The 25,312-nt window shown below is 53.2% G+C and overlaps 1 protein-coding gene across 1 annotated transcript; it reads left to right on the forward strand.

Moving 5' to 3' along the window:
* On the forward strand, positions 1-24,799 carry SPMIP6 (sperm microtubule inner protein 6). Its single transcript, XM_065598666.1, has 7 exons — positions 1-421; positions 12,620-12,767; positions 16,288-16,400; positions 17,621-17,696; positions 18,823-19,036; positions 21,252-21,341; positions 24,655-24,799. Exons 1-7 carry the CDS (start codon positions 287-289, stop codon positions 24,758-24,760), a joined length of 882 nt encoding a protein of 293 aa, XP_065454738.1. The 5' UTR covers positions 1-286; the 3' UTR covers positions 24,761-24,799.
* Positions 24,800-25,312: the final 513 nt, after the last annotated feature.

Below are 25,312 nucleotides of genomic sequence, written 5' to 3' on the forward strand. Positions count from 1 at the left end.
GGAGGTGATGAAATCTCCCTGCTCGTTTACTGTGACATCACCTGTGATGCAAGCAGGGTTAGTGAGTGGGAGAGGCTGTCACATTCAAGGAACACACATTAGTTTGCCACCCCAGCATGCAGAGCCCCTCTCCCTTCCCCGCCAGCCACAGACATTAGAGGGGGTGGGGAATCCTAATCTAATGACGTTGAGGCACAAGACCCCTTGGCGGATGACGTGTCCCCGTGACCTGTGGAGTCGCTGAGTGTATTTGAAGAAGGATTCCCCCACACGGGTGTGTTTCAAGATGTTCCTCTTTGCCCGTAAAACCAAGACCCCCATCAGCACCTACACGGACTCCTACAGAGCACCGAACAGCATGAGAAAAACCTTCCAGGAACCTCCGAATACTCTGTGGAAAGAAAATAAGTTTGTGACAGAGGTAAATTTCCCCCTCCCCCAGTAGGCAGTGTTATCAGACGCAGGATCTCAGCTTCTGTAGCGCTCCTAAGCTCTGCCACCATGGAGCTCCTCTGCATCTCAGCTTCTGTGGAGCCCCATAAGCCCTTCAGATGCTGATTTTTATGATGTTTTGGGTGTCCTCATAAAATGTGGGTCTCCCCTTTCCACTTAGCGTTTTGACTGTGCAGCCGTGCCAGCGTGGTGGTAACAGTATCACTTTAAACTACCTAAAAGTGCAGCTGGTGAGCGAGAGGCAATCTGTTGTTGTCCTCGTTTATAAATGAGCGCTGGTCACTACTGCTGTGGGAGGGAAATAATAAATGCAGCTACTGTAATGCTTAAATAGCACTTTTCATAAGAGGCCAGTATCGTTCTCGCCATTTTAAGATGGGGAAACTGAGGCACTGCAAGGGGAAGTGATTTGACCAAGGTCACCCAGCAGGTCAGTGGCAGAGAAAGGAACAGAACCCATGTTTCCAGAGGCCCAGTCCACTGCCTGAGCCAGGAGGCCACATTTTCATTTGTTCATGTTCCTCTGTGCAAGAAGAGCTGCATGCCAGTCCCAAATGGAAAGCTTTCACTAACAAACGTCTGTACTGAAGTCCTGGTGTCCTTCGGGCCAGCCATGGCTCTTAGCAGGCAGGGATTTCATTGTTAGCGCTGTGAAGCACTGGCTGTAAGTGCTATAAAATAATACACAGAGGCGGTCCATGGCAACTATAGGTCACAACATAAATTTGGCCATACTGGGTCAGACCAATGGTCTATCTAGCCCAGAATCCTGTCACGGACAGGGGCTGGTGCCAGATGCTTCACAGGGAATGAACAAACAGGGCAGTTACAGAGCGATCCACCCCCTGTCGTCTACTCCCAGCTTCTGACAGCTGGAGGTTTAGGGTCAGCTGGAGTATGAGGTTGCGTCCCCGACTATCTTGGCTAATAGCCATTGATGGACTCCATGAACTTATTTAATTCTTTTTTGAACCGCGTTATACTTTCAAAACATCCCCTGGCAACATGTCCCACGGGTTGACTGTAATGGAATATGTCCTGGCCATTTAGATTTCGATGTGACATGGCACGCTGGGCCCTATTGTCTCTATAGACCATAGTTTTATCCAAATTAGGTGCCAAATTTGGGGGCACTTTTGTTGCAAACCACCTCTGGTTAAAGACACTCCGGAGATCGCAGACTGGACTATCTTGTCATGGCTTTCAGTGGATCCTGGTTAGTCTCCTTGGTTCTGTGCATGGCCAAACTAGAACTGGGCTGTTGGGGGGTTCCCAGCTGTCGAGGCCTCCACAAGTCATCACAGTAATTTTCTCGTTAGAGATTTTGAAACATGCCGGGTGAGTTAGATCTGTGGATGAAAACCCTGCAGAACAGCCTATAAGCAAATGTCTGATGAATTTTTGCCAGCTGGTAACAATGAACGTAATATACAAAAGTTCCCCTGCCTCCAGGTTCAGACTGTTCTCCACAGACATGGTATCTGAGCAGCCAGCCAGCTTCTTTCTCTGTGCATGAACTTTCCACTACCACCCTCTATGCATCTGTCCTTTGGCTTGGAATATGGTACCCGGCACCCTCTGCTGTCCGGATTGTGGCAGAACTGGTGAATGACCATTAGAAAATGTTTTCGAGCTGAGGCGCAAAGCGAGAGCATCCAAAAAAGGGAGGTTAAACAATCACAAGGAGGCTCTTTTGGGGCAATGCAGGCTCAGCCTGGGCACTTAGCAGTATGGGGCGTATGACACACAGCTAGGCAGCTCTGGGTCTATCTAGTAGGGGACAGCATTGCATGCACACCCCAGCCAGCTCATTGCAACAGAAGCTCACTGCAGGCTGAGGAGGAAAGACATGCTGTACTCCAGGAGGTGCTGCCAGCAGCTACTTATTAATTATCTACTTCCCATCGCCAATAATCTAATCACTCCAATTAGTGGGAGGGAGTCATTGGTCATGAAGTGAACATAGCAAAGACTGGCTCCCAAGCGCCCGAGGCCGAGAGGCGGTGCGGCCAGCTCAGGCAGTCATGGTCAGAAAGATCCGACAAGCCATCCCCTTGGATGGGCGCGGCGGTGGGGATGAGAGAGCTCCGCAGAATACTGGGGACCTGGCAATGGAAGAAGGGGGGGGTCATTTCTGTAACCCCTACTAATGCAGTGTGGTGCGCTGTCTACCTCAGGTGGCCAGGCCATATGGAGGTTTATCGGTCTGCTAGAGCCTGCTAGGGGCTAGAGCTGGGATTTTTAGCTCTAGAAGGCTCTGGTCTGATTCCTGCTGCCAACATCCTAGGCAGGGGGGTCACACTATGTTTTATGGGGATGTGTCTAAGCCAAACCTCGTCTCTCCTAACGATCTGACCTCTCTCTCCAGCCAGCCTTTGTACCCTGCTGATTACCAGGTACCTGACTGCCCCCCCCCGCCTCCATTTAAATGCCCAACAGTCCATGTGTTGTATTATTTCTGAATTACTGCACTTGCTATTCAATCGGTACATGTCTGTCTGTATGCATCATAGTCCAATGTACTCCCCTCCTGCCACCCGAACCCCTACGCCCCAGCTCACATCCTGGGCGCCTCTCACTGAGATGCCCCTGTTCACTCCTGCATGTCTCAGGCTCCAGGCGTGCCTTGGCCTCCGCTCACACCTTGGTCAAATAGAATCATAGAATATCAGGGTTGGGAGGGACCTCAGGAGGTCATCTAGTCCCACCCCCTGCTCAAAGCAGGACCAATCTCCAACTAAATCATCCCAGCCAGGGCTTTGTCAAGCCTGACCTTAAAAAACTCTAAGGAAGGAGATTCCACCACCTCCCTAGGGAACCCATTCCAGTGCTTCACCACCCTCCTAGTGAAATAGTGTTTCCTAATATCCAACCTAGACCTCCCCCACTGCAACTTGAGACCATTGCTCCTTGTTCTGTCATCTGCCACCACCGAGAACAGCCGAGCGCCATCCTCTTTGGAACCCGCCGTCAGATAGTTGAAAGCAGCTATCAAATCCCCCCTCACTCTTCTCTTCTGCAGACTAAACAATCCCAGTTCCCTCAGCCTCTCCTCATAAGTCATGTGCCCCAGCCCCCTAATCATTTTCGTTGCTCTTTGCTGGACTCTTTCCAATTTTTCCACATCCTTCTTGTAGTGTGGGGCCCAAAACTGGACACAGTACTCCAGATGAGGGGATGTCGAATAGAGGGGAATGATCACGTCCCTCGATCTGCTGGCAATGCTCTTACTTATACAGCCCAAAATGCCGTTAGCCTTCTTGGCAACAAGGGCACACTGCTGACTCATATCCAGCTTCTCGTCCATTGTAACCCCTAGGTCCTTTTCTGCAGAACTGCTGCCTAGCCAGTCACCCCACAGAACCGGCTCCTCTGATGTGACTAAACACGGGGCCTTTCTCCCCAGCCAGCCAGGGTACATGGGTGCATAGACATCGTGCTAGCGAGCACCTTACACGTAATGGGGCAATGGTGAAAGATTTTATCTCAGGGGCTCTCACAGAGCCCGGTGATCGCCCCAGGTAGATGGCGAGAGAGAGACACAGCTGGAGCAATTGTGACTTGGATTTGGAGGTGGCTAGGAACTCACTGAAGGTGACAGATGAGGGGGAGGAGCGAGGGCGGATTGTGCTTGAGGGAGGGGGCGGAACAGGGTGGGAAGAGGCAGGGCGGGGCGGGGGGCAGGAAGAGGCGGGTGGGGTGGGGCCTTGGGGGAAGGGGTAGAATAGGGGCCGGGCCTGGAGCGGAGCAGTGGTCAAGGCCCCCCGGCAGATCAGAAAGTCGGCACCTCTGTGCCAAGGGGTTGCCTTTGATATTATGGGCAATCGTTTCCCATCTGCCAAAGGACCCTGTTTTGATACAATCTACCTGCCCGAAGGGCTGGATCCACAGGGATCTCACTTTTAAATTTTAGCTACAATGTGGTTGACCCAACCGACTGTGACATCACTGGTGATGCAAGCAGGGCTGGTGACTGGGGGAGGCGGTCAGATTTGGGAGACAGACTTTTAATTTGCTACAATAGTACAGAGAGCCTTTTTCATAGTCTCACCCCTCAGCGTGGCTTGTGGTGGACTCCAGAAATTAACTTCAGGCATAAAGCCCTTGCTGGCTCGTGGGGATCAGTTGAGACGTAGTTTAGACGGAAGGTGGAATCCCTTCCAAGGACCCGTTTGAGAGATGTTCCTCTTTGCTCATAAAACAAAGACGCCGATCAGCACCTATACAGAATCTTACCGACCGCCTTGCACTGTGAAACACACTTACAGGGAACGGCCACTTACGTTGTGGGAAGAAAACAAGTTTATTACAGAGGTAAATCTCCCACATCTCAGACTGCTAATCTACAGCCCTGTTAGCTGAAGGACGAGTTCCCGATGGTCTGTGAGCCTGGCACCCAGGGCGTGGACAGCATCAGATGACAGGCCCCCAAACTGTGGGGTGCACCTCCCTAGGGGGGTACGGAGGAATGTTTTGGGAGGGGATGGCAGGTCCCAGGCCAGCTCCCCCAGGGAGCGGGGAGGGAGCATCACCCAGCCCCACTCCACTCCCAGCCCTGCCCCCACTCCCGGCCCCAGCCCCACCCCCAGCTGTGGCCCCTTACCCCTGTCTGTGTCCTAGGGGGCCTGGACGGGGACAAGGGGAGGAACGTGACGCTGAAAAATTTGGGGACCACTGACATAAGCTCAGCAGCTTTGGGCTAAATTGGGAGTGGGACAGGAGACTTCCAAACATTTTGAAGGGGGCTGCAGGCCAGGGGGTTATTTTGTGTTTTTTCCCTTAGCGGGAAAGTTGATGGCCGGGGTACTCTGCTGTCTTTCCAACGAGGCTTGCATCAGAATCCCTTTACCGTAGGCGGCTGTGGGGCTTTTAGATTGCAACCGCTGTGGGTCAGGGACTTTTCTTACTGTGGGTGTGCACACCTAGTGCACTGGGGCCTCTAGACTGGCTGTATTTTAAAGAATCCTTATTGAGGTTGCAGGAACAAACCATCCCGATGTGTAGAAAGAATAGTAAATATGGCAGGCGACCAGCTTGGCTAAACAGTGAAATCCTTGCTGATCTTAAACGCAAAAAAGAGGCTTATAAGAAGTGGAAGATTGGACAAATGACCAGGGAGGAGTATAAAAATATTGCTCAGGCGTGCAGGAGTGAAATCAGGAAGGCCAAATCACATTTGGAGTTGCAGTTAGCAAGAGATGTTAAGAGTAACAAGAAGGGTTTCTTCAGGTATGTTAGCAACAAGAAGAAAATCAAGGAAAGTGTGGGCCTTTTACTGAATGAGGGAGGCAACCTAGTGACCGAGGATGTGGAAAAAGCTAATGTACTCAATGATTTTTTTGCCTCTGTCTTCACGCACAAGGTCAGCTCCCAGATTGCTGCACTGGGCAGTACAGCATGGGGAGAAGGTGACCAGCCCTCTGTGGAGAAAGAAGTGGTTCGGGACTATTTAGAAAAACTGGACGTGCACAAGTCCATGGGGCCGGATGCGCTGCATCCGAGGGTGCTAAAGGAGTTGGCGGGTGAGATTGCAGAGCCATTAGCCATTATTTTTGAAAACTCATGGCGATCGGGGGAGGTCCCAGATGACTGGAAAAAGGCTAATGTAGTGCCCATCTTTAAAAAAGGGAAGAAGGAGGATCCGGGGAACTACAGGCCAGTCAGCCTCACCTCAGTCCCTGGAAAAATCATGGAGCAGGTCCTCAAGGAATCAATTATGAAACATTTAGAGGAGAGGAAAGTGATCAGGAACAGTCAGCATGGATTCACGAAGGGGAAGTCGTGCCTGACTAACCTAATTGCCTTCTATGATGAGATAACTGGCTCTGTGGATGAGGGGAAAGCAGTGGATGTGTTATTTCTTGACTTTAGCAAAGCTTTTGATACTGTCTCCCACAGTATTCTTGCCACCAAGTTAAAGAAGTATGGGCTGGATGAATGGACTGTAAGGTGGATAGAAAGCTGGCTAGATCGTCGGGCTCAACGGGTAGTGATCAATGGCTCCATGTCTAGTTGGCAGCCGGTTTCAAGTGGAGTGCCCCAAGGGTCGGTCCTGGGGCCGGTTTTGTTTAATATCTTTATTAATGATCTGGAGGATGGTGTGGACTGCACTCTCAGCAAGTTTGCAGATGACACTAAACTAGGAGGCGTGGTAGATACACTAGAGGGTAGGGATCGGATACAGAGGGACCTAGACAAATTAGAGGATTGGGCAGAAAAAAACCTGATGAGGTTCAACAAGGACAAGTGCAGAGTCCTGCACTTAGGACGGAAGAATCCCATGCACTGCTACAGACTAGGGACCGAATGGCTAGGTAGCAGTTCTGCTGAAAGGACCTAGGGGTCACAGTGGACGAGAAGCTGGATATGAGTCAATAGTGTGCTCTTGTTGCCAAGAAGGCTAACGGCATTTTGGGCTGTATAAGTAGGGGCATTGCCAGCAGATCGAGGAACGTGATCGTTCCCCTTTATTCGACATTGGTGAGGCCTCATCTGGAATACTGTGTCCAGTTTTGGGCCCCACACTACAAGAAGGATGTGGAAAAATTGGAAAGAGTCCAGCGCAGGGCAACAAAAATGATTAGGGGTCTGGAGCACATGACTTATGAGGAGAGGCTGAGAGAACTGGGATTGTTTAGTCTCCAGAAGAGAAGAATGAGGGGGGATTTGATAGCAGCCTTCAACTACCTGAAGGGGGGTTCCAAAGAGGATGGAGCTCGGCTGTTCTCAGTGGTGGCAGATGACAGAACAAGGAGCAATGGTCTCAAGTTGCGGTGGGGGAGGTCCAGGTTGGATATCAGGAAAAACTATTTCACTAGGAGGGTGGTGAAACACTGGAATGCGTTACCTAGGGAGGTGGTGGAGTCTCCTTCCTTGGAGGTTTTTAAGGCCCGGCTTGACAAAGCCCTGGCTGGGATGATTTAGCTGGGAATTGGTCCTGCTTTGAGCAGGGGGTTGGACTAGATGACCTCTTGAGGTCCCTTCCAACTCTGATATTCTATGATTCTATGATTCTAGACCAGGGGTCTCAAACACGCGGCCCGGGGGCCGCATGCGGCCCGCTGGGTTATTTTCTGCGACCCGCAAGCCCCTCTGCCCCCACTTCTCTTCCCTGCCTGCCCTGCCCCCGCGCTGCTCCGGGAAGAGAAGGGGGGGGCAGAGGGGCTGTGTGTTGCTGTTGCTTCAGTCAGCGCCCCAGCAGCTCCAATTGGCCGGGAACGGGGAACCGCGGCGCCCCCCCCTTCCCCACGTTCCAGCTTCTTCCCGGAGCAGCGTGGGGACAGGGCAGACAGGCAGGCAGGCAGGGAGCCTGCCCTGCCACCTGGTACGCGCCGGGCCAGATCCTGCCCCCCGAACCCCTCCTGCAGCCGAACCCCCTGCCGCACCCTGCATCCCGAACCCCTCCTGCAGCCCAACCCCCTGCCGCACCCTGCACCCCGAACCCCTGCCCTGAACCCCCTGCCTCACCCCACACCCCTCCTGCAGCCCAACCCATTCCCCTGATCCCCATGCTGCACCCCTCCTACACCCCAACCCCCTGCCGTACCCTGCACCCCTCCTGCACCCTGACCCCTTGTCCTGAGCCCCCTGCCACACCCTGCACCCCAACCCACTGCTCTGAGCCCCCTGCCGCACCCCACACCCCTCCTGCACCCCAACCCCCTGCCGTACCCTGCACCCCTCCTGCACCCTGACCCCTTGTCCTGAGCCCCCTGCCACACCCTGCACCCCAACCCACTGCTCTGAGCCCCCTGCCGCACCCCACACTCCTCTTGCACCCCAACCCCCTGCCCTGAGTCCCCTGCCGCACCCTGCACCCCTGCTATACCCCTCACCCCTCCTGCACCCCACACCCCATCTCCCTGCCCTGAGCCCCCGCCACACCCCACATCCCTCCTGCGCCCCCTGGGGGCAGGAGGGGGCAGAGTTGGGGTGGGGATTTCAGGGAAGGGGTTAGAATGGGGGCAGGGAAGGGGTGGGAAGAGGCAGGGCAGGGGCGAGGCCTCATGGAAGGGGTGGAGTGGGTGGAATCAATTTAAGATATGCAAATTCAGCTACGCGAATAGTGTAGCTGAATTCGACGTATCCTATTCGACTTACCCCGCTGTGAGGACGGCGGCAAATCGACCACCGCGGCTCCCCCGTTGACGGCGCTTACTCCTACCTGCGCTGGTGGAGTACACGCGTCGATTTGGGGATCAATTGTCGCGTCCCAACGAGACGCGATAATTCGATCCCCGAGAGATCGATTTCCACCCGCCAATCCAGGCGGGTAGTGAAGACAAGCCCTCAGATCTACTGATGAAAAATGCGCTATATGAGCTAAGTATCATATTCTTCTTCCACTCACCAAGCCCCTGTCTTGAGGCCAAGCCACACCCTCTCCCTTCAAATTGACAGATCTCTTTTTTCTCTCCTTCTGGGCACTGGGAGGGATCTGACCCTCTTTCACCTCCCCGTCTGTTGGGGTCACCGTCGTACAACAGACACACCTGTGGTCAGCTCACCCCACAGAGGGACAAACCCCAGGACCTTTGGTTCCAGCTCAGGTCCCTGGCACCCCAGTTAAAGGAGAAAGTAGTGCTATTACTGGATGGATTCACAACCATTTGAAGCCTTTAAATCAAGACTGGGTGTCTCTTTCTAAAATAGATGCTGTAGCTCAACTGGAAGTTATGGGCTTGATGTAGAAATCAGTGGGGGAGATTCTCTGGTTTGTACTATGCACAAGACCAGCCTAGATGATTCTCTGGCCTTTAAATCGATGAATCTGCTAGGGCTTATGGCCCTGATCCTCCAAGATATTTAGGTACCTAATTCCCAGGGAGTTAAGAACCTACATATCTTTGAGGATCTGGGCCTGTATCTTCTGTGGATCTTAAGGCACAAGAAGGAACAATAGCAACATACACGGGCCCAGTTTCATCCAGCAACCGACAGTGGAAACACACATCTGCTGATCTCATGACTTATCTGGTGTTCCGAGTAACAGACCAGCAATTCCTCCCTTTCTTGCATGAATTCTACACAGCAGACACGGTTGACTGGCTGACTCTCTTGCCCTGTGCTTTTTATGCCTTTGTGGCCAGGCCCATCTTCGGTCCCTGGCTTGCAGGGCTATTTGCCAGGTGGGGTGGTACATGGAGGTTCGTGGTGGATTTACTGGGGGAGATCTTTGATGGGACTTGAGGTATGGTGCACTGGTGTCAGTGGAGGGTGTCTGTCTATTTAACGGCTGCTTTTTATTGTAAAGAGCCTGGGGTGGGAGTGCTTTATCTGACAGTACAAAGCCTAATAAATAAATGCTTCTACTTGACATCATGCTGGCCAACCCCTCCTCCGACCAGCGCTCACACATGACAACCCTAAAAGGAAACAGAGCCACAGGGCACAGAGCAAGGGACCAGACCGAAACTGTGACAAAATGGGCAGTGGGACGGTTCTCGTGGGCCCTGGGGTTAGACGTCGCCTGCGGTCCCCAAGCCGAAAGCCTTTTCCACACCCCACTCAAATGGGCCCTGCCTGACTCGTCCGGCCTTCAGGAAGCACTGCAGTATCATAGCAATGCAGTCTAGTCTGCTTTTTGGGGCACCTCTTACCCACAATGCTCGCTGCTGCAGAAGGAGCAGGGCGGAGAGGAGAGGAGCTTAACTTGGAGAGGTGTTTCCCCGGCCAATCTGGGAGGTCACAGGGTGGCTGGTCCTTTAACAGTAGGGGTGGGTCTCTCAGTTCCCACCTGTGACACTAACTCGCTTCTCCAGGTGGGGGAAATGGGGCATGTGAGTCAACTGGGCCTGTGGGATAGAGGAGGGAGAAGTCTAGGCAGGGGGAGATGGAGGTGTCTGCAGGGAGGTAGGAGATCTTGTGACACTGCAGGGAGACTCCGGCTAGGTAGGGCTGGGCATGGCCTGCCAAAGCAGGGAAAGTCTCCAAGCAGGAAGGCATGGGAGGAGGGAGCAGTGAGCCCAGGAAGGGCTGGTGGGGGAGATGAAAGAGAGCCCCGGAAGGGTGAAAGCTGAGCCCAGAGCGTGGGCAGGAGAGCATCTGAGCTATTGAAGATGGACCAGCCCCTTTGTTACTGATTGGGCACTCAGCCCTGTACAAGCACTGACAGGCTAGAGGGCCTGAGTGTGTTACATAAGAATGGCCATAATAGGTCAGCCCAATGGTCCGTCTAGCCCAGAAATCCTGTCTTCTGACAGTGGCCAATGTCAGGTGCTTCAGAGGGAATGAACAGAACAGGGAATCATCAAGTGACCCATCCCCTGTCGCCCAGTCCCAGCTTCTGTCAGTCAGAAGTTTAGGGACACCGGAGCACGGGGTTGCACCCCTGACCATCTTGACTAATAGCCATTGATGGACCTGTCCTTCAGGAACTTACCTAGTTCTTTTTTGAACCCTGTTCTAGTTTCAGCCTTCACCACAACCCCTGGCAGTGAGTGCCACAGGCTGACTGTGCGTTGTGTGAAGAAATACTTCCTTTTGTTTGTTTTAAACCTGCTGCCTATTAATTTCAGTTGGTGACCCTGATTCTTGTGGTATGAGAAGGGGTAGATCACACTTCCCTATTCACTTTCTACACACGAGTCACCAGTTTAGAGATTTTTTACGTTCTGTTGAAGCCAACATTGAGTCTCCCGGAGGTGGCAGGCTGGGGCCCCCACTGTACCCGGTCCAGAGAGCGTGCAATGCAAATAAGACCCAACCAATCCGGTTCAAACTGCCATCCCCTGGGCAGCCTGCTGTGTTTGCGTGCGTGTCTGTGCATGTTTTTAGTGGAGTACGGTTGAAAAGCTTCAGAGAAGTGGGTTAGGAGAGATGTGAGTGTGAGCAACAAGGGCTCTTCCTGCGCTCGCTGCGGGGGCCTGGGTTAAAGGGGCATTTCTGGGCGCTTAAGAGGGAGGACGTGGGTGGTCATTTTGAGTGTTCAGTGGGTGACACCCTTGTGGTTGCCGTGCGCCTTGGTATTTCTGAGATCACCCTGCTTACGACGACAGTGCTTTTATTCCGATTTATATTTCCCTGGCATGGAGAGGCCCCCTTCTGCTGCGTGCTGGACAAAGAGACAGTCCCTGCTTCCAAGAGCTCAATAAACAGGACAGACCAAAGGTGGGAAGGGAAATAGACATGAGTTTGTGTGTTCATGGTACAGCTGGGGTTTGAACCAGCTCTTCTAAAGCCTCGTTTGGTGCCTATCCAGTAGGCCACGCTACCCTCCCCCCAGAGGAGACAGTCACATGTTCTTACATCACTTCCAGGGATGGTGAAAGGGCACCACCAGGCTCCATTGTTACGGGACAATATTTTAATGCAGCATCATGTGTTGCGGGATGCCAAAGGAGCACCTACAGTTCCAGTGCACACACACCAATAAGCATTAACCCACGGCATACCAGAGTAGCCCCAAAATATCCAGAACAAGCCAGGTTAGTGGCTGAGTTCTAGTGAGCTTTTAAACTTCCTCTTTGCAGGCACTGGTTCTTGTACCCGTTCATGTGCATATGACAAACGAACACGCACTCCTGTGTGCATGGACAGTGCCACTGGGAATCCATGAGCGAATGGTCGTGGGGCTGTTTTCTGCCCATGTGACTATTGGTTTTGGGGTAGGACGGGAAGCTGGGAGGTTCTAAATTTTAATCCTGGCAGTACACTGATTCCTCCTTTGGTTTTTGGCTCCAATTCCATCACCTGCAAAAATAAAAGTAGGGAACCTACCTCTACAAAGCACTTTGATACCTATGGATAAAAGCACCATGTTATCGTCAGGTGTTGCCATTATATACTTTGAAGAAGAAGAGCATTGAGATTTGCACACTGAACTAGCTTAGCTACCTCCTACTGGCTGTAACCAGAACTGCTCAGCTGTGTGTCATAGGCCCTATATGACTAACTACTAAAGGTGATTTCCCTTTTACTCAAGTGCAGAGGCTTTCTGAGAATGAGGTTTTCAGCTCTAGCCCTGATCTTGTTGTTACACTCTGAGTGGCCACAGTGACGAGCATATTATCAGTCATGACACGCCTTGATGCCCATGGACTTTCCCCCTTCACTGCAGCCTTGAATTTAATTGGCTTTATCCCAAACACAGAGGAATTTGCAAAGGGCAAGCTGGTATCCTTGCAACATTTAACTGATTTCATTCCCAACTCTCTGTTGCCTTTAGGGATTAACGAGGCCCAGAGGAGAAAATCAGGTGAACCAAGCTCAGCTGGAGAAGATGATTAAGCATGCAGTGCAGGATTATTCCTATAAGAACGCGATAGAACCAACAGCCTATAGGCCAGAAAAGTATTGGGTAACCAGACCCGAAGGTATTGCTGGATTGTTTTAACCACCTGCCCCACAGCCCAGCTCCCTGTCCCTCTTCTTCCAGCTCGTGCATAACGTGCTCCCACCCAGTGCTGGGAACTGCACTCAGAGCCCGGGGGTTCCTAAAGAAGAGTGGGTCTCGGGGTGCCGAACAGGGGCAGATTGGCTGGGTCGCTGGAGGCCAGGAGGCTGCGGTACAAGCAAAGGCCGCCAGGAGCAAGCACAGGTCCCCACCCTGTGCATCCCTACCTGTTCTCCTGCAAGAAACCCGTTTCCCCTCCATACAGACCCTTCCTCCCCAGTGCAGAGACCCAGTGCTCAGCACTGACGGTGGGGAAGCAGCTCTCTCACTGCTGGGCTCCTCGTGTGGTTCTCTGCTGCTGATACGCGGGGCCCTCTTTGAGGGAGCAGGCGTGGCCGGTCTGGCCCAGCCACAGAGCATTCACAAGTCAGGCCAGGATGCACCCAGCCGCTCCTGGATCCTGGGCCAGCCGGCCTCAGTGCCCAGATTCCAGGTGCAGAGGTCAAAGGATTTGCGCACCCAATTCCCATTAGAACGAATGGGATTCCAGCATCCAGACCTCCGGGGGTGCTTTGGAAAGTCTCAGCCCTAGAGTCCAGGACCATCGAAACCCCACCAGCCCTGCTGAGGTTGCACCAGTTCCTCTGAGGCCTCCTCTTCCACATGATGCATGCCCATTGCATGGTGCTCCCCTCCCCCTCTACCTGATTACAAGCTCCGCTCCTCCACCCACCCCCACCTTCTGCCTCCATATCACTACGGCACAGGGTGGGAGGGGACAGGGAAGAGGAGCGCACCTGGGGAAGCCAGCAGCCCGGCTGGCATGGAGTCAAGGCGGCTAGCTAAGCTCCCCTGTTCTCTCTGAAGAGCCCCAGGCTGGTCCACTTGTCTCTGCTCTCCTCCCATCTGTCCTTCGTTCTGCCACCAGGAGGGAAGGGCAAATGGGACTGTCTGTGGGCACCTGTACGCCGCTTCTGCCCCCCCAGGGGCACCAGAGAAGGGACAGCGGCCTGCATGTATAACCATCAAGCAGCAGGAAAGGACTCTGGGAACTGGGAACGATGGGATGGAATTACCTGAAGGAGGATTTAGGCTGAACAGCAGGAAAAGCCCCCAGATTGGGGGGGACGTACCAGGCTGTGGAATCATCTCCCAGGGGAAGGGTGGGACCCTCATTGCCGGGGACATGTCAACGGAACCGGGCACAGCCCCAGAGCCCAGTGTGCAGAGAGCAATCCTGCGCCGGGCAGAGATAGGTTATGGCCATTTTCACTTCCTGCCCAGTCCAGGTTTGACCTATTTGCTTGGCAGCCGGGGCGCTGCCCCCTGGACCCTGCAGTGTGGCAGATGGGGGCTCCACCCTGGGACTGCCCTTCCCTGGCTTCTACGGGTGCTGGGTCAGTGCTGTCTCCCCCGGCTTGGGGGGTTCATCTTCGTCCTAGAAATGGGAAGAGAAGCAAAGGGCTAGTGGGGAGGGAGGGAAGCTGATTTTTAAAAAACCCATGCGTGGTTCCTCTCTCCCTCTGGCCCTCACGGCCAGGCCAGCAACACCCTGGAGAGGTGCAGTTAATTGGCTCCCTGGGACACTCCCTTGGCCCCTCACCCCTGCTGCTGACACACCAAAAGGGCTGTTTTAAAGCACGAGGCTGTTGCACCTAGGCCAAGAGTTTCCACGACAGGAGCCCAATGTTAGGCCCCTAAATCCTTATTTAAGCTCCTGATTTTCCGAAGTGCTGGGCTCCCCCTGACGTCAGCTTCACGCCACTAACTTACGTGCCTAAATAAGCCCCTCGGAGGCTGACTGTAGGCTCCTATTGTTGCAAATCTTGCTCTAGTTTCTCCGGCCCCGCTCACCGCATCAACCCTGGTACGGCGGCACTGTCCGCTGCTGTTCTTGAAGCCTGCTGTCGAGTGGAAGGCCAACAGCAGAGCACGTGCTGTTCAGAAGTCCACATTTGACTCAGTTCTCACACAGCAGTGCCAGAGAGACTACCATTATTATATATAATAAGAAATAAGTGCAGCATTAGCTGGTGCCCCACTGTCTATTTTTGCAGTGCTTTCCAGCCCCCAATGTAACCACCTGATGCGCAAACTCTGCCCAGGGCACACTTAACCCACCACTGCACAGCAGCCACCTCTGGTGAGGCACACAGCTGCTGTGTAACAATGTACGGGGATACTAGACCACAGTGGAGGATGGGAAGTGAGGAAGAATCCACTTGACACTGAAGAGAGACTTCAGGTGGGCAGAATGCATTCCCTGAGTTGTAATTTGGCCAGTGCCAGAGGATCTTAAAAGGGTCTGAGGGGTCAGGGTCTCAGCTGTATGTCCCATCCAAAAGAGGGCACCTCCAGCATCCCAGAATCCCTTGCACCATGCTGTGGAACTGATTAATGTCTAATTCCAGTGGGGATGGTGGCACCTACTGAGGCACCAGCACGGGTCCCGCCAGCATTGTGGGATTCCCCGGCGCACACTTGACAGGCTGGAGCTGAGTTAGTTTGGATGGCGGGGCTGTTTGCCTTGGGTTTTGTTATGGACCCCAGCTCCCGCCCAGCAGCTTTGGCTAGCTCCACGTTAATCGGTTTGCTGGGGCCAAAAGGGCTAATGTGATCCTGGGCTGCATAAGCGTGAGAGGAGTGAGTCGGGGAAAGGAGGTGATCTGGCCTCTGTTTACAGCACTGGTGAGACCAGTATTGGAACCCTGGGTCCGGCTCTGGTGCCCACATGGTGAAAAGGGTTTTGAAAACTCAGACAGGTAAAAAGCCACAAAAACGATTCAAGGGTTGGGCGGGGGGAGGAAGCCTGACTGTGAAAGACTGAAAGAGCTCAGTCTGCGTAGCTTATCGAAAAGAAGATGAAGAGGTGACTTGATTTACCGTGTCTAAGCACCTTCCCTGGGAGAAAATACCCGTCACTCAAGGGCGCTTTAATCTAGCAGAGTCAGGCAGACCAAGCAGCAGCAGCTGGAAGGTAAAGCCAGACAAATTCCAATTAGAAATGACACTTTTTAACAAAAAGAACAGGAGTACTTGTGGCACCTTAGAGACTAACAAATTTATTAGAGCATAAGCTTTCGTGGGCTACAAAGTGGGTTGTAGCCCACGAAAGCTTATGCTCTAATAAATGTGTTAGTCTCTAAGGTGCCACAAGTACTCCTGTTCTTTTTGCGGATACAGACTAACACGGCTGCTACCCTGAAACTTTTTAACAGTGAGGGCGGTTAACTATTGGAACAAACTACCAAGGGCAGGGGTGGGTTCTCCATAGCTTCATGTCCTCCGAACAAGACGAGTGCCTTTCTGGAAGAGATGCTTTAAGTGATTGGGCTCAATACCAGGGGGAACTGGGTGAAATTCTCCAGCCCATGTAATAGAGGAGGTCAGACTAGATGGTCTAAGGGTCCTTTTTGGCCTTGACGTGTAGGACTCTGCGAATCCCATTGTTCTTCCTCCCTGGTAGGAAATGTTTGTCTGTTTGTCTGTTTACATTTCAGAAAAGTACAATCCAGTTTTTGTCAGTGGAGACAAGTACGCAACGTGGAGGACAGGCCCCTACAACAGCGCGGGGTGGAATAAATATACCACTTACCTCCCCAGGCTTCCAAAGGTAAATTCTGGACCTCCAGAATGCGCCTGCTTCTCGTCCCTAGGCGGGGTGCGGCGGATGAGCAGGGAAGGGGCTCTGCTTTCAAAGTGGCCTGTGGGGTGTCAGCCCCTGTGACTCCTCCTACAGCCAAATAAGAATTGTACACCTGGCTCCTTCTCCACTCTTTGCTTTGCAAATTTTACCCTTAATCACCCAGGTCAAAATCCAGTATAATACTTCTGTGCACTTGCATAGCGCCTTCCAGCAGGGCATCCCCAACCGCGCAACACTGCAAAATGGAGTCAGTCCCCCCGCACGCTAAGCCAAGTCCTGGCTTCGTCTGGCTCCAGACCATCCTCCCGAAGGAAGCGAGGAGTTGCTCCAGCTACAAGCAGACTTTCCCCGCTCCATAGGGAGAGCTGTGTTTTCAGAGACAGGGTTCAGACACTGCAAATATCCGGAGCTAGGATCTGTGCAAAGGCGGTGGGTATAAGAGGCCAGGGGAGGCTAAGCCTTCCCAACCAGCCAGCCCGCCGCCTTTGGAGCATGCGCTCCGCCCCGAGGCCCCGCTCCCACTCGTCCTCTTCCCAGCCCCACGCTGCCTGCATGGAGGCCTCGTGGGAGAGGGTGAAGAGGTGCACACAAGCGGTGGGCAGACAGCCAACTCAGTTGGCCGACTGGTGGGCAGGCGCAGGGGCCTGGGGGAGGGGGCGAAGAGGCACAAGCAGTAGGCACAGGGGGAACCTTTGGGAGGAGCCCGAGTGGGGCCCCGGGATGGGCCATGGGTGGGGCTTTGGGGGGAGGAGACTGATCAGGGGTGAGCCTTGGGGCAGGGCCACAGTCTGGGCACACGCATCCTCCCCAAACATGTCTGTGTCTGTGCTGTTTTCATGGCACATGTGCTGTGTAGTTCTATGCAATAGAAACAGAAGAAAACGGTCAAGGTAACTCTGAGTTCGGCGGAGTCTGTGGAATGACTCAGGTGTTGGCCCAGTTCCCAGTGGCCAAGCGTTCGCCACGTCAGAAAAGCCACCGGTTCACTAAGCAGCATCGACGCTGGCGGTCTCCACAGAGAGGCCAAGGCAAGGATGGCGCCTGCTCTCACCTCCCACGGGCAAGGGCAGGGCAGGGTGAGGGAAGCTTGCGCTTTCGCTGTCCGGGCTGTTCCTGATCCAGAGACGAACAGGGGGCTTTGCACGTTTGCTGGACATACATGAAGGCTCTGAAATCTTTCCTTGCAGGAAGCCGGGATGGAGACCATTCTCCGCGGGATGCCCATGGAATACCCGCCGAAGCCCGACCGGCTCAATAATTACGGTAATTGTACTGGGTCCTCCTATAACCTTACCTCGAGAGAGCGGGGATTCCAGGAGAGCCAGTGGGGGAGATTGTAATCCATACAGTGCCTCGCAGGCTGGAAACAGAAGGCGTCCCGCAATGAGCAGCGGGTAGATATTTCCCTGGGAGGTTTTTATGTGCAGCATTTCTGGGTCCCTTCAGCTGCAAAAGACCAGGAAGCCCCTGGAGCCATTCCGGAGCATAAGCTCTGCTGTCGCTGCCATCTGGGGCTGTGAAGGCGACGCCAGGACTTGCCAATTAACTGCCCCCAACTCAGCTACCTCCATTCCCCTACTCACCAGCCCCACAAGGCAGCTCACGGTCAGGAACCCCTGAGGTTACCAGGGTTCCTGAGGCTGTGAAGGTGCCTCCTCCCTGTGGCTGCTGGGAGTGGGGCACGGTGGGCTTGGCTGATCCCCGCCGCTGGTAGCTTATGGTACTGCTGAGTCTCTTCATCCTTGAGGATGTTGGGAGCTTTCTTAAAGGGCCACTCCCCTTGGGAAATGTTGTGGAGGGCTTCCAATCCCTTGTGCATTGACCCACCTGCCCAGGTCACCAGTGGGGCCTTTCTGCACCCAAGCATGGGTGGAGGGATAGCTCAGTGGTTTGAGCATTAGCCTGCTAAACCCAGGGTTGTGAGTTCAAGCCTCAAGGGAGCAATTTGGGGCAAAATCAGTAGTTGGTCCTGCTAGTGAAGGCGGGGAGCTGGACTCAATGACCTTTCAAGGTCCCTTCCAGCTCTAGGAGATGGGATATCTCCATATATTATTATAAACCTCTGCAGCTGGAGCTAAAGAAGCAATTCGGTTGCTGGCCCCAGTAGTAGATTGTTGTCCTGCCCACGGCCACTAGAGGGAGACGTGGCATGTGCATGCGCACACAAGTACACACACACACGTAAGCATGGGATCCTTGCTCTAGTCACTAGCCCACCCACCCTCCCTTCTCCACCCCCCGTTTGGATTCTGCAACTCCTTGGTTGCTCTGGTTTTGCCCTAGTTGCCACGGGCGCTGTACCCAGAACGCTTGAGGGCCAGGCTCTCCGTCTAGGGCGGCGAATGTCCGGTTTCCCTTCCCTCACCCTTTTTGGCTCCTCTTGTTTCAGAAAGGGAAGTGGTGGTCAACATGCTGAACAGCTTATCCCGCAGCCAGCTCCCCTCCGTCCCGCACCGTTCCACCATCCCTGGGAGAAAGCCCTTCCAAGGCTACTACAGCCCCTGCACCGGGCGCCACTACTGCCTGCGCGGGATGGATTACTACGTGGACGGCGCCCCCTGCAACGAGAGGCAGCTCAACCAGCTAGTGGAGAAGATTGTAAGGTTCGGAGGGTTACACAGTGCACATAACACTTCCCTCTCGGGGCAGAGCAGAATCCAGCCCCGTCCTTCCTCATTGCTCCTGCAGGGCCCACGGGGGGTCAGAACTCGGGCCCCGATCCTGCCCATCGCACCCAGAGCTCCCCTGGGCAGACGGAGAGTTTGGCATGCAGGATCGGGCCCTCGTTTCCGGCAGATGGGCATTGCGGGGCAAAGGGCAGGCCCGGTGCTGGGGAAAGGAAAGGCAGCGTTCAGGGAAACACGGGTGTTCTCGGCCCTGCCCTTCACTGCCGCCCCGGGCCCAGACAACTGAACATCATTGAAAGATGATCAGGAGAGGGCAGGGCGTGTAGGAGGGGAGGCTGAGGTGGGGATCAGTGCAGAGAAAGCAGGGCCCTTCCACGCCCCTTTGCAAAGGACCGACACCTTCGCCCCCCCACCTCCTGGCGCACCCCCCATCTCCTCCCATCCCGCCCTGGGGTAAGATCCCTGTCTCACTCGTTCTTCTCCCAGTATTGCCAGCCCCAAAGGTTCAAAAATCATGAGTCAGGCTCACCAAAAATCATGAGATTGGCTTTAAAATCGTGAGAGGATGTAAAAAGAATAGATTGGGTGTCCTTTTGATTTGCCTTCTGCTTTTGAGCCTTTGGGGCGCACTGGGGTCACATTTTGATGCTTTCTCCACAGCCCTTACTTTTTCTTTAAGAATGAAGGCTGAAGTCATCACATAGCCACGTGACTCCAGGAGCTGGGGCTTTAAGGAACCCAGTAATTATCCTGAGACTCATGACAAAATCTTGAGAGTTGGCAACACTCTGGCACCTGTCCCCTTTCTCAGTCCGTTGGGTTTTCCCTGGGCGGTGTTTTCATTTCTCATTCCCCTTTGCCTCCCTGCTCTCTCTGCCTCCCCCCCCTCACTTTCCCAGTTCTCTCCTCCTCCTTTTTCCTCCCCACTGGTGCGCTGCCCCCCGCCCACACCCCCGTGCCCTCCTCCCTCTCCACCCAATTGGGGAGCAGTTGTCAGTGAGCCCAAGCTGAAGTCACTAGAACTCTTTGCTTGAATAGCCAGCAGCAGCCCTGCAGCTCCCCAGGACAGGGCTGCGAGCCAGGTACATCCCCTCTGGCACCGCAGAGGTAAGGGCAATACCGTAAAGAGGGATATATCTATACACAAGTGTGGCCGCACGCTCTGTAGCCGCAGAGGCAGGGGCAGTGACGAGAAGAGTCAGGGGTGACCCAAAGGTGGGACCTTCAGCACAGGAGATGAGAGCAATCCTGGCAAATACAGGCCAGGACACCCAAATAGTCAAAGCTCTGGGTCCTTGGGATGCTGGAGCAATGGGCAATATGAAGAGGACTGACGGGCAGGCGGAGTTAGTGACGGAGTTAGTGACTGACGGGCAGGCGGAGAGGGTGCAGTAGCAGCTCTGGGTATTATTTTGCTTTGGATCCGAGAGACTGCACAGAGGAACCTACTCCGGGGCGTGGGCCGTCTCTCTGTCTCGGTGTTTATAAAGTGCCCATCACCCAGGGGGTCCAGCCACACAGAAATTGCAGTTTTTACGAAGCGGGTTTCTGAACCTGTTTCACGCAACCAATGCAATCTCCCTGGGCAGATGCTCTCAAACCGATTTGAGAGCGGCCGATACACAGTCTGCTTCACTCAGTTTGCTCAGGAACCGGTGTAGTTAAAGTGGTGCTGCTCCTGGGTGCAGACCATGCCAAAGCCCCAGCCCTGCCTTGCCTTCGGGGTCACAGCCTTGCCGCTGGGGAGCAGCAGGCAATCTTCTAGCCCTCTGAGGATAGCGCTGGAGCCCCACTGCTGCCCATTGAAAACCCCTCCGTCTCCAGGAGCGGTGCTCCTAGCACCACCTCGCTCTGTGGAGGAGAGAGCTGGAGCAGCTCGGAGCGGAGGAGCCCAGGGATCTGGTTTTCCCTGCAGTTAAAGTCTGGGTGCTCGGCCCCGCTAAAACCTGCCCCTGGGACGTTAGTCCCTGTGCTGTGGACAGACCTCTCCCTGTCATTACTACTCCACCCCAGAGTCCTACCACCGCCACTTGCGTCTCGGACGCTGCTGACGCCACCATGCCCCACTTGTGAGGAGGGAGGAAGGATCTTTCCCACGTAAGCTCACTGCCCACCAAAACGAGAGGGAGCAGAGAGGAGCGAGCCCGGCCGCCTGTTGCTATCGCTAACCATCCCCTTGCGTTTGTTTCAGGAATATCCCATACTGCGGCTGCAGCCGAGAGACGATGGACTATGCACCTTTGCACAGCCCGCCGCAATCTTTCCCATATATGAACCTTAAGTAAGAAAGTTAAAGCCGGGCTCAGTGGTGGGGGAAGGGCACCGTGGCTCTAGAAAATCATGTCTTACACTGGGGAGAACAGGAAACTCACAACAGTCTTGGACTTTCCCCAGAGGCTAGAACTTCCCTCATTTGGGTTTCAAGTGAATCGTGACAAATGACTGCATGTATTATGGTAGCCCCTGGAATACAAAGATGAAGTGACTTGCCAAAGGTCACGGAGCAAGTGGCAGAGTTTGCAGGGTGGGAGGAGCTTATTTTTAAGGGACAGCACCATGCTTTTATTCATATACAAAATAATGAAGGATTGTAAGGGACCAAACAAAGGAGGAGTGTTTGCTCTGCCAACCCTGGGGTGCTCGCCTGACGGCAAGAGAAGCGATTAGCAAACGGGTCGCAAGAGGTCACCTTGATGTAAAACAAATCCTGCCAGAGGCTGGGAGCCTTGGATGGTGACTTGGGCCCAGGACCAGCAGAGCGAGTCCCCAGAACTATAAATGTAACTAGGAGTGTTTAAAAGAGACCTAAAAACAGTTGCTTAGATGGGTTTGTTGCCTTTTTGCTGTAATGCTTTCATTATTTGTACTATACTTCACCTCCCCAGTTCCCCAGCTGCAAACCAGGGGTAGCCACTGCCTGGTAGCCTTCTCAACCTGGGCAGGGGTGTGAGGGTTTATTTACTAGTTAATGTCTCTATTGTGCTTTGAAATCATAAAACCCCACGTAAGTATTCAAAACCCCTGCAGACTGACAGCACTACTGAGATAGGGCGGCCATCGCTTGGGATTAGTTTTTGTGCCATTTTTAACAGGTTTCCATGTCTAGTCTTTGTGGCACTAGCTTTTGTTATCATCATCTGCCCAGAGCCCTAGTTATCCAGTGTCCCTGTTTCCATAGTGTAACCGTGGGTCACAACTGAGGATGCCAAATTCAGGATGAACGGCTTAGAAATAGAGCAAACACAACCCAAAACTGGTGGTTATTCTTTCATAAGATATACCAATCCAGCCACAAAAGTAAACTCCTGTTTCACCACACTGGCTAACAAGAAAACATAAAGGCAGTTTCCTCAGGCATTCCAGTTCTTATATCACCACCAAAAACAAAAAAAACCACTGGATTCAGAGATGAGTGGTTCTTTACAACCAGTCTCATCAAATAATAGGTTCTTCTGATCCCAACGGATCCAGCCACACACCCAGGTCAATATATAATTTAGATCTTACCCAAAAATCAAGCTGGTGCCAATCCTTTAGTATCTAAAATCTAAAGGCTTATTTATAAAAAGAAAGAAAGAAAGGTGAGAGTTAAAATTGGTTAAAGGAATCAATTACATCCAGTAATGGCAAAGTCCTTAGTTCAGGCTTGTAGCAGTGATAGAATAAACTGCAGGTTCAAATCAAATCTCTTGAGTACATCCACTGCTTGGATGGGTCATTCAGTCCTTTGTTCAGCACTTCAGTTTGTAGCAAGGTTCCTCCAGAGGCAAGAAGCAGGATTGAAGACAAAATGGAGGGGTTTCCAGGGCCTTTTATAGCTTTTGCCATGTGGAGGGCATCCCATTGTTCTTACTGTGGAAAATTACAGCAACAAGATGGAGTTTGGAGTCACCTGGGCAAGTCACATGTTCATGCCCAATTTTCCTCAGTCATTGCAGGAAGCCATTACCCGCGCTCCAGACAGCACGTTTACATGACAGTCCACTCAGTGTAGATGAGCGTCTCCCGTGGTCCATTGTCAACCAAGTGTTTCTTGATGAGCCACTTAATTTGAATAGTCCCTCCAAGATGTGCTGGCTAGCTAACTTGTGGGCGTTACCCCAGGAGCAAACATTTGAAATCCAAGCATAGAGCCAACACTTATAACTTCACATACAAAAATGATACATGCATACAGATAGCACAATCATAACCAGAAAATCATAACCTTTTCATAGACACCTCACTCAGCAACCTTTGTACAAGATTTGCTGCAAATATATAACAGTGGTTGCAACCATGATCTATATGGTCATATTTTAATCAGATAACGTCACACCATAGCATGCTGTGGTGTGTCCTGGCTGTGTCCTTCACCCATTCCTCTGGCGGTGCCTCTTAATCACTGCCCCCTTTACTTTTAGGATCCTGCCACTGAGAAGGCAACGATCACCAGGAACCGGTCTTGGGAGGAGGGCCTGTTTAACTAGATTTAGCCTTGCTGTTGTAGGCCCTATTCAACCCCAAGCAGCCCAAAATCAGGGGTCAGGCCCCCAAAATTGTGAGATTTAAAAAAAAATCATAAATGTTCTTATTTGCATTCTGATTTCAGAGCCTTTAAAATCCACTCGGGTCACATATTCAAACTTCTCTCTGCAACCAGGAGGGCTAGAAACTGACTTATTTTTTTAAAAACAGATTCGCATGTAATCACATGACTCCAGGAGCTGGGGCTTTAAGGAAAGCACCAAAATAGTGCAAGCATTAGCAACAGTGATCACATGCATGGGGGAGAATCCTTTTAGCTAAAATTGGGATTGAAAATGGTTCTCCAATGCTGGCGAAGGTAGAACAAACCTTTAGTTCAGTGGTGGACAACCTGTGGCCCGCGGGCCGCACGTGGCCCGTCAGGGTAATCCTCTGGTGGGCCGTGAGACACTGTTACATTGACCATCCACAGGCACGGCCGCCCGCAGCTCCCAGTGGCTGCAGTTCGCTGTTCCCGGCCAATGGGAGCTGCGGGAAGCGGCGCAGGCTGGCCGCTGCTTCCCACAGCTCCCATTGGCCGGGAACGGCGAACCTCAGCCACTGGGATCTGTGGGCGGCCGTGCCTGCAGACAGTCAATGTAACAGTGTCTCGCGGCCCGCCAGCGGATTACCGCAGGTTGCCCACCACTGCTTTATTTCATCTGCCTGTTGTTCGTATTCGCCTCACCGCAGACAAAAGATAGGCACCAGCGTGGGCTAGTTAGCTATGCGGAGATGTATTCTCTGGGGTTTTCCCAGAACCCCTGAGCACGTCACGTCCCTCCCACTGCCTCCCATGTGCCTTTTAGCCCCTTGTCTCTCACCTGCCACACCCATCTGCCAGAGACCCCACTGACCAGGCCACCTCCCTCCCCAAATCCCAGGACCAGGCATTCGCTATGGGGCAGAAAAACGGTGAACTTGTGGAAGCATCGCTCTGCAGTGAATCAGCAAAGAGAATGGCTCCCAAAGCTTGCCCTTTGCAAGCTCCCTGGAATCTCCTAATGAGCACCAGTAGGAAGTGGATTAGCAAGGACCCTCCTGCGTGGGTGAGGCTTACGATCCATCGGTTTTTCCTCCTTTCCCAGGTGGGACACGAGTCACTTCCAGAAGGCCGGCGGGCCGCAGAAGGATAACTACGTCATCCATCCCGAGTTTGTGTCGGAGTCCTACCCCACTTCGCCGTGCTGGTAGAGAACAGAGTCAGGCTTCCATTAAAATGGGTCTTGCCAACCTTCGCGTGTTCGTTCCTTAGGGTGCCGTCGGTGAAACATCCCCGCCTCCCAGCGGCAGCATTGGACAAGGGGCAAAGGGAGCTAAGAGGAGGGTGGAAACCTACTTTGCTGTGTAGCTGCTCTTAGCCCTCCCCCAAGCCTCTGCATGGCTGGCAGCTTTGCTGCTCAAGATGGTTGGGCAGGAAAAGGGATTAGGGTCTTCCCCTTGCCTGAGGGAGGCCGGAGGCTCCAGCTCCCCCTGCAATCTCCTGTCAAGCCCCAGAGTTTGCAGCCTTCTTCCTTCCAGAAGAATGAGCTGCCTTTGGAGTCTGTCTTTGCCACAGACTAGTTCACTAGAAGGCGGGGCTGTGGGACACAAGCCACTCCCTGCCCTGCAGAGATGAGCTTACTGACATCCCAGGGGATCTGGGAAAGAAAACCCAAGCTGCTCCCCTGCCCCCAACCAGGTCCAAGGTTGCCAAGCCAGCCTACAGCCGACGTATTTCGTGATGGATTCTGTAATGGCTTTATC

This window comes from Chrysemys picta, chromosome 6 (genome assembly GCF_011386835.1).
Source record: "Chrysemys picta bellii isolate R12L10 chromosome 6, ASM1138683v2, whole genome shotgun sequence".
NCBI lineage: Eukaryota > Metazoa > Chordata > Testudines > Emydidae > Chrysemys > Chrysemys picta.

What these genes read in the sequence shown, in the direction of transcription:
- SPMIP6 (XM_065598666.1), top strand. Translation starts at nt 287, where the DNA reads ATGTTCCTCTTTGCCCGTAAAACCAAGACCCCCATCAGCACCTACACG. An exon ending in AAAATAAGTTTGTGACAGAG is followed by an intron (nt 422 to 12,619) that starts GTAAATTTCCCC and finishes TGTTGCCTTTAG; the next exon opens with GGATTAACGAGGCCCAGAGG. An exon ending in TTGGGTAACCAGACCCGAAG is followed by an intron (nt 12,768 to 16,287) that starts GTATTGCTGGAT and finishes TTTACATTTCAG; the next exon opens with AAAAGTACAATCCAGTTTTT.